The 13,146-nt window shown below is 32.8% G+C and overlaps 1 protein-coding gene and 1 long non-coding RNA gene across 3 annotated transcripts; one reads left to right on the top strand and one right to left on the bottom strand.

Moving 5' to 3' along the window:
* Positions 1 to 3,638: 3,638 nt before the first annotated feature.
* On the top strand, positions 3,639 to 4,761 carry LOC112738127 (uncharacterized). Its single transcript, XR_003169264.3, has 2 exons — positions 3,639 to 4,297; positions 4,404 to 4,761. It is a non-coding gene; the product is annotated as an uncharacterized lncRNA (long non-coding RNA).
* On the bottom strand, positions 4,688 to 12,919 carry LOC112738126 (uncharacterized). Of its 2 annotated transcripts, XM_025788423.3 has the most exons (14): positions 12,642 to 12,919; positions 12,180 to 12,282; positions 8,768 to 9,039; positions 8,112 to 8,185; positions 7,757 to 7,916; positions 7,621 to 7,645; positions 7,436 to 7,525; positions 7,049 to 7,220; positions 6,830 to 6,903; positions 6,469 to 6,538; positions 5,991 to 6,062; positions 5,774 to 5,907; positions 5,321 to 5,394; positions 4,688 to 5,107 (listed from the first exon to the last, which is right to left on the bottom strand). In XM_025788423.3, the coding sequence occupies exons 3-14, from the start codon at positions 8,958 to 8,960 to the stop codon at positions 5,052 to 5,054; spliced, it is 1,194 nt and encodes a 397-aa protein (XP_025644208.1). In that variant the 5' UTR covers positions 8,961 to 9,039; positions 12,180 to 12,282; positions 12,642 to 12,919; the 3' UTR covers positions 4,688 to 5,051. The 2 variants fall into 2 exon arrangements, with proteins under 2 accessions (XP_025644208.1, XP_025644209.1); XM_025788424.3 differs by lacking the exon at positions 12,180 to 12,282 and having other exon boundaries at positions 12,642 to 12,769.
* Positions 12,920 to 13,146: the final 227 nt, after the last annotated feature.

Genomic DNA, 13,146 nt, shown 5'->3' with positions numbered 1-13,146 from the left:
TTGCAACAGGAATAAATATTTCAAAATAATCGATACTTGGTTTTTGCTTGTATCCCTTAGCAACTAATCTTGCTTTGAAACGATCAACTTCACCGTTGGGTTTGTACTTAGTTTTGTAAACCTACTTTACTCCAATCGGCTTCTTATCTGCTGGTAAATTTGTCAGTTCCCATGTGTCATTCTTCTCAATGACATGAATCTCCTCATCCATTGCTTTCTTCCAATTGTTGTCTTTAGAGGCTTCTTCAAAGTTCAACGGCTCACAATCTGAAAATAGAGCAAAGTTTATGATTTCTTCATTGGACGGATCGTTGTCATTGCCAACTTCATAATCTGCTAATCTAGCAGGTAGTCTCCGCTCTCTTTAAGGTCTTCTAGATGATTCTGGTTGTTCGGTTGTGTCAGGTTGTCTTTCTTCTACTTCATCACATGTATTTGGAATTATAGTCAGCTGCTTTTCTGTCTTTGTGTTCCAGTTCCACATGTCTTTCTCATCGAACGTCACGTCTCTGCTGATGATTACTTTCTTTGTTTCTGGATTGTACAACTTGTATGCTTTTGAGTCTGTGCTATAGCCAATAAAGATACACTTCTCGCTTTTGTCATCTAGCTACTTCCTTAATTGATCTGGTGCGTGGGCATAAGCAATACACCCAAAGACTCTGAAATGATGGATGGAAGGATGCTTTCCACTCCAAGCTTCCTCTGAAGTTTTATCACTAACACTTTTTATTGGACACCTGTTTAAAATATGAACTGCTGTTGCGACTGCTTCTTCCCAAAATTCTTTAGGCATTTGTTTTGACTTGAGCATGCATCTGACTATATCCATGATGGTTCTATTCTTTCTTTCAGCAACTCCATTTTGTTGAGGAGTGTATCTAGTTGTTAGTTGGTGTTGAATTCCGTGTTGCTTAAAGTATTCTGAACACGCAAGATATTCTGTTCCTCTGTCTGTTCTAAGAATTTTAATTTTACAGCCACTTTGTTTTTCGACAAATGCCTTGAATATCTTAAAGACATCACATGCTTCTGATTTCTGCTTCAGAAAGTATACCCCTGTATATCTACTGAAATCATCAATAAAAGTGATAAAGTACCTACTACCACCGTTGCTTGAAATTTCTACAGAATAGAGATCTGAATGCACAATTTCAAGTAATCTTCTGGCTCTCCATGACTTTCCTTAGGGAATGGATCTCTGTGCTTCTTTCCCAGTTGACAAATCTCACAAACACAATTGGGAATATGAATCCGTGATAGGCCAGAAACAAGTCCTTTTCTTGACAGGTAGTTTAGGCCAGAAAAATAGAAATGTCCAAACCGCATATGCCACAACCAATTATCATCAAGTATCACAGAACTCATGCAAGAGGGATTAACATGTTGAATTTTTAATGGAAACATTCTATTTAAAGTCATCTTTGCTTTATCTATGAACCTTCCGTTGTTGTCAAACATAGTGCAATATCCATGATAAGTTATCATCTTATATCTCTTCTCAGATAATTGCCCCATACTTAGTAAATTGTAATCAAGTTCAGGAGCATAGAAAATATCAGAAATATAACTCAGAGAACCATCCTTCAATCTAATTGGTATGTGCCATTTTCCTTCAATAGGGATCTTTGTAATATTACCAAACTTCAATAATAGTTTAACTGAATCATCTAGAGAAGAAAATAACTCCTTTCTACCAGACATATGATTACTGCAAGCATTATCCAAGTACCATATATTTTCATCTTCAGCACATGAATTACTTGTAAAAAATAAAGTTTGAGCACCCGGATTATCATCAATATTTTGATGCTGATTTTCTGCAACGTGTGCTTAATTGTTATTCACCATTTTGAATCTGTAATCTGCTGCTTTATGTCCATACTTTCCACAATAAAAACAGTTGAAATTGGTTCTTTCTTGATAAAATTGCCTCGACCTCTTCCTCGGTTGACAGGCCTGAAATTCGTTCCACCTCTTCCTTGATTAGGTGGTGTAAAATTATGGTAACTTCCTTGGTTGTAATTGCCACGACCTCTTCCTCTGAAATTTCCTCTACCTCTACTTTGAAAATTAAAACCACGACCTCGTCTTTCTTGTGTATGGCTTGATTCTGCAACATTGTTTAAATTCACTCGACTTTTCAGGGCTTCCTCAGTTGATTTTTCTGACTTCTCCAATATTCTGTTGATGTGGCTTTCCATGGTTCCTTGCAACTCTGCAATTGTCATGGTGTCCATATCATGGGACTCTAGTATCGTAGCCACCACATGGTCATACTTCATCGGCATGGTGTGAAGAATTTTCTCCACCACTTTGCTATCAAGCATATCTTCTCCATAAACTCTCATTTTATTGACAAGATCTGTAACACGAGTAAAATATTGCTCAACAGTTTCTGAGCTAAACATCTCGTACCTTTCATATTCTCTTCTCAAAGACTGTAACTTTGCTTTCTGAGCTTTATCTACGCCTTTGTATGACAGCTTCAACGTGTTCCATGCTTCTTTTGCACTTTTGGCATTTGCTATTTTGCCAAACACCGTATAATCTACTCCTTGATGAATTTGAGATAGCGCCAATTGATCTCTCCTCTGTTGGGCAGCATCTGCTCCTTCTTGCAAACCTGGTTCAATGAAATTCCACAGGTTCTGGGCCTTCAAATGGTAGACATTAAAGTCTCCCAATAACTATAATCAAGTTTTCCATGTAACTTGGGACCGGACCACACAATATTGAAGGTGTTTTTCATACCGACTCTATGAACAAACAACTATGTGAGAACTCTCCCACACCTCACAAACTCTCAAACACCAGGTGCTGGATTAACCAGCTCTGATACCAATTGTTAGTACAATACCCACACTTAATTGGCCCCAAATATCACTCACTCACATAAGTAACACTATCATATTTTTCATATTCAAATTCACCAACACTCATATTAACAAGAAGAGAATTTAACAAAACACATACTAAACATTCTTTTTTCATATATGGAGAGATAAAATACAAGAGATGCACCACCTATTTATAGTTATATTTGGCGGTTTAAACAAAACAACTTGTAACTAAGCTTATGGTTAAGCTTGGATATAAGGCGGTAACTTATTGAAAAGTTGTAGAAGAAACTCAATTTGTCACAAGTGTTACATGTTGATGTCATAAAGTTATCCGGCTGTAAATTTTTGAACATTTGACCATGATCTTTTGTAACTTTTCTAGTTGCTTCCCATAGTCATTGCAAATATTACTTCCTTCAATTTTTGACAAGTTTTGATTGAACTTTTGTATATAATAGCGGTGAATGATTTTATAAGTTGATTTAATTATCAACACATGTTTATTTAATTGGATTCAATTTGTTGAAAGAGAAGTAGTTAGAAGTAAACATTTAGAAGATGATTAATTATACATGAAGTTATCTTTTTTATTGAAAAATTAATTATATTAGGCTATTACTAAATAATGTCGTTTTATGCGTACCTATGTAAAATTGAGGGTTTTTAATTAATTTTTTTATTTATTTAATTATAATATTTAATTACATTAAATTTTTTAGTTAATCAATAAGTTAGAAAAGATTAATTAACAATATTCTTGTGGACAACTTGGTTATTCTTGTCACGTGGTATGTTATTGTCTATCCCACCACCTAAGGAAGATTGAATTTGGAAGGTTGAGTTCAAACACACAGTAGAACTAAGGGATTTTAGGTTTGACATTATCTTATTCTCTGCATTTATTGAATGGTAGAGGCTTGAGACGCATAATTTTCACTATCCGTGGGATGGGATTACCATCATATTCCAGGATGTGGCTTACCATATTAGTTTGCGCACAGATGAAGACCCGTTTGGAAGTTGTATTAGAGATTTCCATCAGCACCATGAGCACCCCACCTGACAGTGGATTGAGAATTTGTTGGTGACAGGTCTCCACTTCAGCCAGAATTTTGACTTGAAGATAACTTGGCTTAAAAACAAGGTCACACATATTCTGCGAGGGACAGATTTAGATATTTTCCGCCAATATGTCTGGTGTTGCTTGTTGATGTTAATTTGGAGGTATTTGTTTACGGACAAGTCAGTCAACCTTCTCCCTATCAAATGGTTGCCGACTTTGAAAATTTTGATAGTTGCAGACAATTATCTTAGAAATCTGCATTGCTGTCGCACACCTACCATCATTCTGCAGCTCTGCTCAGCGTGATGTGACGGACATTACCAGGTGCATATTGTTGGTGGTGTCATGGATTTACCACAAGTTCCCGTACTTCTATCCGACTGGCAATGATGTATTCAGATTCATGTTTCTTCAAGATAATTAATGTTTATTATTTATTGTTGTTTTTTACCATTTACAATACTAAGTACTGAACATAATTTTTCTTCCATGAATAGATTGGCGGGACTAGGACAACAGACTAGAGACCACCATCACGGTAGAGGACTACGACTGCGACACAGGCTTTGGCAAGCTACAGTATCTTCAGTTGTCTCAAGCTTCGGCAAGGGCAACGCAGTGCTATCTGCGACATCAATAAATATAAATTAGAGTTCACAGGCTTTGTTTACAACAGAAAACAACCCAAAGGCACCCCCTTTTTTTTTTAACGAAAAAGATAGAGAACATGCCCCTAGTGCAATCAGCGCCAAACTCGTTTTATCATAGTTAACAACACAAGTTATGAATATGGAAAACTTTAATTAACATCTATTAATGATACTAAAGTACAAACTAAGCTTCCTCATTGGTACATGTACAAGTAAATAGTGTTTCTTTCTTTTTTCCAAACTCTGTATTTTCATGTAAAATGGAACAAATCCAATCGGTATATGTGCATTGTGCCAGAACCATTCTTTCCGTCTACCCCTGCGAACCATTTCTTCGACTTGAGAGTGTCCTGGTCCAGGATGTTTAAACTGAAATGCTTTCTCATATCTTGCAGAGTTGAAGAAGCTCACTACATGTGCAGCAGAGATATGAAACAATCTGAAGATCTTAATCCCCAACAAAAATACTAAAACTAGAATATGTTTGAGAAGTTTTCAGGTAGAACCAGCATGTCTATTCTTCCATAAGATTGGAGCCACCAGTATCCACACTGAAAAGAGATAAACTTCGATTAATTGCATCTTAATTGCTTAATAGTTATATAGAAAGGCCGAAAGGGTAAATCTTAATTGCTTAATAGTTATATAGAAAGGGTAATAAACTCTCTCTCTCTGATTTTTATATGTCAGTATCTTCATTATGCTCAGAATATAAAAAATTCAACTGTTCATGTTGGACTTCAGTTTACCAAAAAGATACTTACGATAAACACACACTGCCAACCACTCATTTATAATTCTGACCCATGTGCTGGTCCAGCCCACATCAATTGTCCACCTGCAGAAGAATAAAAAGGTTGGATGTCTTTCTTCTGCAAAAATTTTGAGTCACCGAAAGAGATTTGTACCATTATCAGTGCAAAACACTAAATAATGATGATGACGATGATTGTGATGGTACTGACTTCTGACTACTATTAATAAAGCACTAGGATTCATAATTATATAAAGTAAAACAGAACTGAAACTTCATGGGAACCAAATTTGTTGGGTCCGGGCATTTGGATTCGTATATGACTATTAGAAATGCATTTTCTTTGTTTTCCCTTTTTCTAAAATTTTCTGTTGAGGGATAAAGCACAAAAATAAAGCTCAGTGAAATACTGAAATGCAGATAAAATGAAATGAGCCAAATACAGTAGGGTTGGGGAGCATACTTTCTCATAGAATGATGGCTATTCCATCCAATCAATAGCATAGCAAAGTACATTGCTCCTGTGGCAAAAACAAAATGGAAGAAGCCATAGCCATATGGAACGTCATCCTCTGCTGGCGTATCATCCTTCCTGAACTGCATGGATCTTTCAGACAAGTCTTGGGGAACCTAATACTGAAGTTCAAAGTCAAGTAGTCAACTGAGTTTTTTTAACCAACCTGGAAGCATTTGGAATCTATGCCTGTTGAAAATGTTGCAATAACGATTGCCAGTATTGCCACAACAAAGCTCTGCCAACAATAGCCATCGTCAAAAGTCAATTACCAGTTAAGTAACTGAGATAATCACATAATGAATTTCTTCAAAGATGTATAAATTAACAGTGCCTAAGTTTCATAAACAAGATATGATGAATCAAAATCAAAATCAAAAGATATTTTTATTATAGAGTGCTTAAAGATTTTCATGAATAGACAAGAAACATGGAGTCATATTTTTGGGTGCCATTATGAGTTTGTCCTTGTATATTTTGAATGGATACAGAATGATGACACTAATAATGAACAGATTATCTAGGACAGAGATTCAGGGTCAAATACACAATAGACCTATATATATGTTAGTTTACAGCTACCAAGTTTAAAGAGCAGTTCTATGACAATTCAAATTTGAGTTAAACAAAGAGATCTATATTACAATGATGCTAAGCCAGTCTGTTTTGGTGGCAGAGTCCGACTTCCTGATGCAGTTTTCCCCAGTTGGTTCACTGCATACAAAATATATACCAAAGCTCAGATTCACTAGAAATGAAAAGCCAGAAGCAAAGAGTTGCAGAAAGCAATAAATGAACAGAAATCAAAACAAGACACAGACGCCTGTCTCTTCAGTTTGTTTTACACCCATACTTCATATGGGAGATATACTTCATATGGGAGATAATATATACAATAAAGTGCTAAACAATCGTTGGACAATAATATCAATGCAAGTGCTAAACAATCGTTGGACAATAATATCAATGCAAGTCCAGAATGGAGGCAAAGATTGGTAGCCCTGCCTTCTAATAGCACACCAGCAAAGGAAGACAACATAAAGCCCCATCAGCCCAGGAGTTAGAATGCCGGCATTCACCTATTGTAGAAATTCCACATCAAGTCAATAATAATAATAATAATAATAATAATAATAATAATAATAACAGCAGATAAAATTCCACATCACAATACTTTGTAAGGTGAACTGAGCAAGCAAAGACATGGCAAAAGATATAACTTACTTTTGGGTGCAGAGACACGCTTGTCATGAGCTGGAGAAGTACCAGTGACCATGTAATGAAAAAAATATTAAGGAGACAAGATGGCTTCGGTGCATACCAAATGTACATCAAAATGATTCCCACCAAACATATAACATATGCGGTCGTTGCAAAGAACATCACATGGATTTGGCTGCAAGGAAATTGATCAATGCATATTTACAAAATATATGATAAAAATATTATTCCTGATATCAATTATATAATAAATTCATCATCTTCGCATCATATCAAAGCTTAACAAAACTTTATATGAAACAAATCAATTATAAAAATTTACATAGCTATAAATATCTCAAACAAATTGTTAGTTCCAATTAGTTCTTTTATATACTGAGGAGATCTTACCATCTTGCTGCGTACTTTTCAGATTCACAGCATTCATTGAGCCATGTAATGAACCGGATTATGCTTACTAATTGAATTAGGAGAAAAACCCTGAAGAAGATATAGAAAACATTTTAAAATATCAGAGTTTAGTTTCTGAAAAGAAATGACATGTAAAAATCATTTAAAATATCTGAAGACTATACCCGGCACCGAAATGGGCAACCTCCCCTGCGGAAAAATAATTATGTCAGACATAATGACAAGGTTATACTAGCAGCATATACTACCAGAAAGGATTATTAATACTATAAGGCTTGTTGAAAGAAAAAGTTTACTAACCGTAAATCTGAATAAATTCAGAAGGGAGTAAAAATGGGATGACAGTCATGGCGATCCAGAGAACAATCTTGACAGACCACCATCCAGAGTGCCATGTATCTCTAGTTACGTTCAGTTTAGAAGTGCCAGCAGTTGACAAAAACATGATTATGTAAAATATCTGATCTCAGGTTAAGGTTCAGCTTAAATATTCGGGTAAGTGATGACTCAGCTATGATGTAATGTAGACTTTCATTAAAGAGCAATCATGTACCCCTCTCTCTCTCTCTCGAGCATAAAAGAATATATACTACTGATTATCATGCTTTGCTTAATCCTTCAGCAACAATGTTTCATGCATATAACCGAAGGATACAAAGCAACCCAAACTCACACGTAGAACTCCTTCAGCACCCAAACAGTCTTTTCCACCATTGCAACCTTTTAATCCTGCAGGATCAATATATTAGATTTAACGTTCACTGAAAAACCTTCTAAATTTGAGGGAACATGAACTTGGTCGTTCAATATGTGTATATGGCAGTGCCTGTAGCAATTTCTATTGACTGAATTAAAGAATTGCTAAACACCTTTGAAGTTCAACTCAAAAGGAGGATTGAAATTTATAAATAAAAAGCTTCCTTGTCCACATTGTAAATCAAACAACCTCAAAAAAGATGCTCACCATGTGTATACATTTTCGACTTCTCATTGCAAATATCAGAATATCATAACATCTAATTCATACTTTGATGGGACATGATCAGATTTCAAACCAAACATTGTGAACCATCGGGTCTAGTATTCAGTATCAATAAATAAATTAATTAAATAGATAAATTTTATATACTTTAATAAAATGCAAATGGCATAGACAGGACTGGTATGCCGTGCCAATAAATAAATAAATTCAATAGGTATACTTTATTAAAAATACAATGGCATAGACATGTGTATGAAAGAAGCAGCAGAAAACTAAAATTGGCAACAGGATGTGAAAGCCCATCAATGTAAGGGTTTAAGCAATCTTACTTTCCATTTCTGTTAGAGCACCACGACCATAATCACGGGCAGCCCAGGCCAACAGATTGGCCACTAGAAAGAACAAGGCATAAACATATCTTGCCATCCAAGGATTGGATGCATTTCGGAACTGGCTGAACCATGAAGAACCCTTGGATATGATACACCTCTCGTTACCATTGTTGCTTTGCCCAGTTTCCATCTGCACTTCAACACAGCATGAATGGCGCACGTATAGGAAATATATGTTATTCCATTGAGATTATCTATTCTGTTCCCCCCTGTAATGTAAAGCAGAAAAAGACTAGTGTTTGTTAGAGTGATTCATTACCGTTAGCTAAACCTCAAATTAAAGAGAACAGCTACAGTTTGAATGTTGGTGAGATTTGGGCAACATTCTTTGTCCTTTACTAATGGATTTTGTCCTCACGTAACTGAAGAATAGTAGTTACTCACTGTTTTTTCCCACTATTTGGTATCGATAGTTATTTCACTTTAATTTGTCCTAACCGTCGCACATTTTTGCCAACTATTACCTAACAATCATCGTAGAATAAATTTTGACTCCAACAATTGAAGGGGTATGCAAAATGAGTACAAATCAGCACAGTTCGCATCTCTTTAGCGCTCAACAATAAAGAAGTCAATTGCGATTCTCTCGCTATTCTAAGAAATAATGATAACCCAATTGCAATTGGACAATCATGCTTCCACTTGACAAGATAATCTAATATTTGCCCCAAAAAACATAATAAAATTTATGGGTTTTGGTAGGAAGTACTTCTGAAAGATAATTTAATTCTTACTACCACGCTTCCACTTAATAAGATGACCTACTATTTGCCTTAGAAAGTATAACAATAATTTACCCGAGTTTTTGTTAACAGGCATAGTAGGACATTAGATAAAGAAATATGATATGTTGTATCAAGTTAAAAAAAAAAAAAAAAAAAAAAAAAGAAAGAAAGAAGAGAAGAAAATGTACTGATAAACACTTTAAAAGTTCCTTTTTTCTAAAAAACATATTTTTAATTTCTTAACAACTGACTTTAAAACAGTGATTAGCTGTCACCAAAAAAAAACAGTGATTAGCTAAAATCAGAATAAACTGATTCTATTCACGCGGAAAAAATTCATCTCTTTAAACTTTTTTTTTAATACTAAATGATATTAGACATTATTTTAGAAATTTATACAAATAGACATGTCCTATCTTTTGAATACTGAGTTTATCAATTAAAAAATTTTACTGAAAAAACTACAAAATAAATTTCTAATACATTTAATATATATTTAAGAAAAAAAAAAGTTTCTAACAATAAGAACCCATAAATAAAGCCTCAAATAAACGGCAGTGACTTCATACTTCCACCCCCACCCATTTCTATACAATGGTAAAACATTACCTATAAAACGAACTGATCTAAATAATAAAAAATTAAGTAAAATATCTTTTTGACGTGATAATAAATGATTAAATATTTATATAAATTTTTTATAAATTAACCATATCTACAAATTAAATTTTGATAAGATCAAACTTAAATTAATGTGTAATTATCTAAATCAGTCTCCAAAATTTTAAAAGTAAATATTTTAGTCCCTAAAAAAAAACTAATACACAGATCAATCCTTAAGATTTTTCTCTGGCAGACAAATTAATTCCTAGTTCATTTTTCTGCAGAATAATTACCCAAATCAGTCCCAAAAAATTTTAAAAGTGAACATTTTAGTCTCAAAAAAAATTAATAAACAGATCAATTCCCAACATTTTTTTTCCGTCAGACATAATAATTCTCCAGCCAAAAAAAAGTAAAATAAAATTATTATTATTATTATTATTAATTACACAATAATATTTTTTATATTTTTGAACAAAATAATAATAAATTTATTCATTAGATTCTTATATATGTATTTATAATATATATATATATATATATATATATATATATATATATATATAATCACTCAATAATAATAATAATAATAATAATAATAATAATAATTAGAGATTATTCTATAAGAAATTTAAGGTTAAAATTATTTGATATTTTTGTATTTAATATAATCAAAAGATGTTTTATTTTAAAAAGAGGAGTGCTAAAGAGCCAGCAAATTTTGTATTTTGTAGGCATCAATTAGCCATCATTAATATTTTTAATGGTATGAGATTTTATCTAATGGTGTGGAGTTATTCACTTTTTTTTTGCTGGTTAAATGCTTGTCAGATTTTAATAAAAGTGCTGACCCCTAAATTTTTTCTTTTAAAAATATGTTTGTATTAAAAGAGAATGTTTTAATTTGGGTTTTAAAGCATTATTATTCATCTTATTTGTTTCTAACAAAAAGAGTGTATTAATATACTAGCATCATTGTCTACATATACAAAGCAAAGTTAATAATAATAAAGGTTAACATATAATAAAAATAAAATCTATGGAGAACTGTTATGTTTGATAGAAAAAATATTAAAAATTAATTTGTATATTAATTTTTTTTAGGACAAAAATGTATGTTTTTAAAATTTTTTGAGAACTGAGTTAGATAATTACTCTATTAAAAAATAAATTAAAAACTGATTTATCTTTTTGAGTAAAATTTTAAAAATTAATTTATATATTAATTTTTTTTAAAGACTAAAATATCTATTTTTAAAATTTTTTAAGGCTAATTTAAATAATTACTCTTAAATTAATCAAAGAAAGATAAACCGAAAACTATTACATGGTAAATATATAACGTGGAAAAGCATCGTCAGCGATAAATCAGGGTGAGCAGTTATTAAATGTATGTATTTATTCCTTATTATTATCACTGTTTTACAAATCAAATCTATCTAATCTTTTTATGATATATAGAGTTTAATGTGAAAGGTATGTGGTATTCCGTAATTAAAGGTACATGTAAAATTAAGCGTGTATTAAAATTAAATTCATATTATTATATATAAAAATATAGAAATTAAATAATTCTTAGGAGTACGAATTTTATGCTCTTTCCAAGTTCTGTTTATATGAACAGAATATGGTACAAGCAATAGCATTGCACAACTTGAAGGGCTGTTCTAAGGAATGCGTTAGTGGTCAGAACTCAGAAAACTCAAACCCGATAGTTTCTACTTTCTACTTTCTACACGGGAGAAAAAAGGAACCAAGAAAAAAAAAAAAGCTTATTAACAAGATTATTACGTCATTTATCACGCGAGTAGTCAGCCAGAATATTTTTAAAAAATAAATGATTTAGTTAAAATATTTCTATTAAATAAATAACCAGAGAATTTTGGTTACAAAAGAAGTGAAAAATTGTCGTTTATCTGTTAAAAAAACACACATTTGATGAATTTTAATTTCAGTCCAAGAGCATTTTTCAATTATATTTGAAATAGTTGAGTGTAGTGGAGTGATTCGTTTTCCTTTACCTCGAAGTAAGCGTCTAAACTTTGCTTTCCTTCCTTTCCTAATTTTCTCGGCGAAGAAACATCAAAACCATATCGATCATTCATTCATGTGGATTCAGCATTTCTATCCAGGAAATCAAAGAAAATGTATATCATCGACTGAACCTAGCTAATTCATAATCTTAATAAGAGAATGCAGAAAACTGAAGTGAAATTAAAATCAACGAAATGAACACACGAATCAACCAAAATGCATCTGCAAGAGTACAAACAGTCAAACAGAGTCTTCAAAATCTTGCATCAATATATAATTTAACATTCACAGACCGCTAAGAATGAAAGATATTCGGAACAAAAATTGTTAATGCGCAAGTTCAGATGGAAATGTAAGGCATGCAAGCAGCTGAATTGAGAAATGAGAAATTGAGAATCGCTTATCTTAACGTAAATGCGAAGAATAATTGAAGAAATGCGATTGAATACCTGAACTGAGCTGAAAGCAATGGCGAAGAAGACGACGCAGATCTACGAGCTGCCAACACACACCAGTTGAATCAGTGTTTCCAATTGGAGGGAGGCTTTCATTCTCTTTCTCTTTTCAATGTTTCTTTCTCTTTTTGGAGAAAAACACAAATAAACGAAAAAAGAAAAAAATAATAACGGAATGAGATCGGGTTGGTGCTTTAGGCCGAGAGAGAGAGAGAGAGAGAGAGTTTTTTTGGTTTGGTGGGTTTTATTTGCTTTTCCTTTTGTTTATTTCCCGCCGTAGCCGTAAGCTTCCTCCACTTGCTTTCCGCTCTAGACCAGTGTAGTACTCTTCCTTCCTCTCAAGCTATTTATTTACGAGAAAAGGTCCAAGGATAAACAAAATTTTACTGATTTTTGTCATCACTTTTGGGGATTTTTTATTTTAATAAATTAAATAAATATTTTATTTACTAAAATAAATAATTTTAAAAATTATTACAAAAATATGTCAACTTTTTTA

Source organism: Arachis hypogaea, chromosome 13 (genome assembly GCF_003086295.3).
Source record: "Arachis hypogaea cultivar Tifrunner chromosome 13, arahy.Tifrunner.gnm2.J5K5, whole genome shotgun sequence".
Taxonomy (NCBI): domain Eukaryota; kingdom Viridiplantae; phylum Streptophyta; class Magnoliopsida; order Fabales; family Fabaceae; genus Arachis; species Arachis hypogaea.
This window is presented reverse-complemented; position numbering and strand designations above follow the sequence as displayed.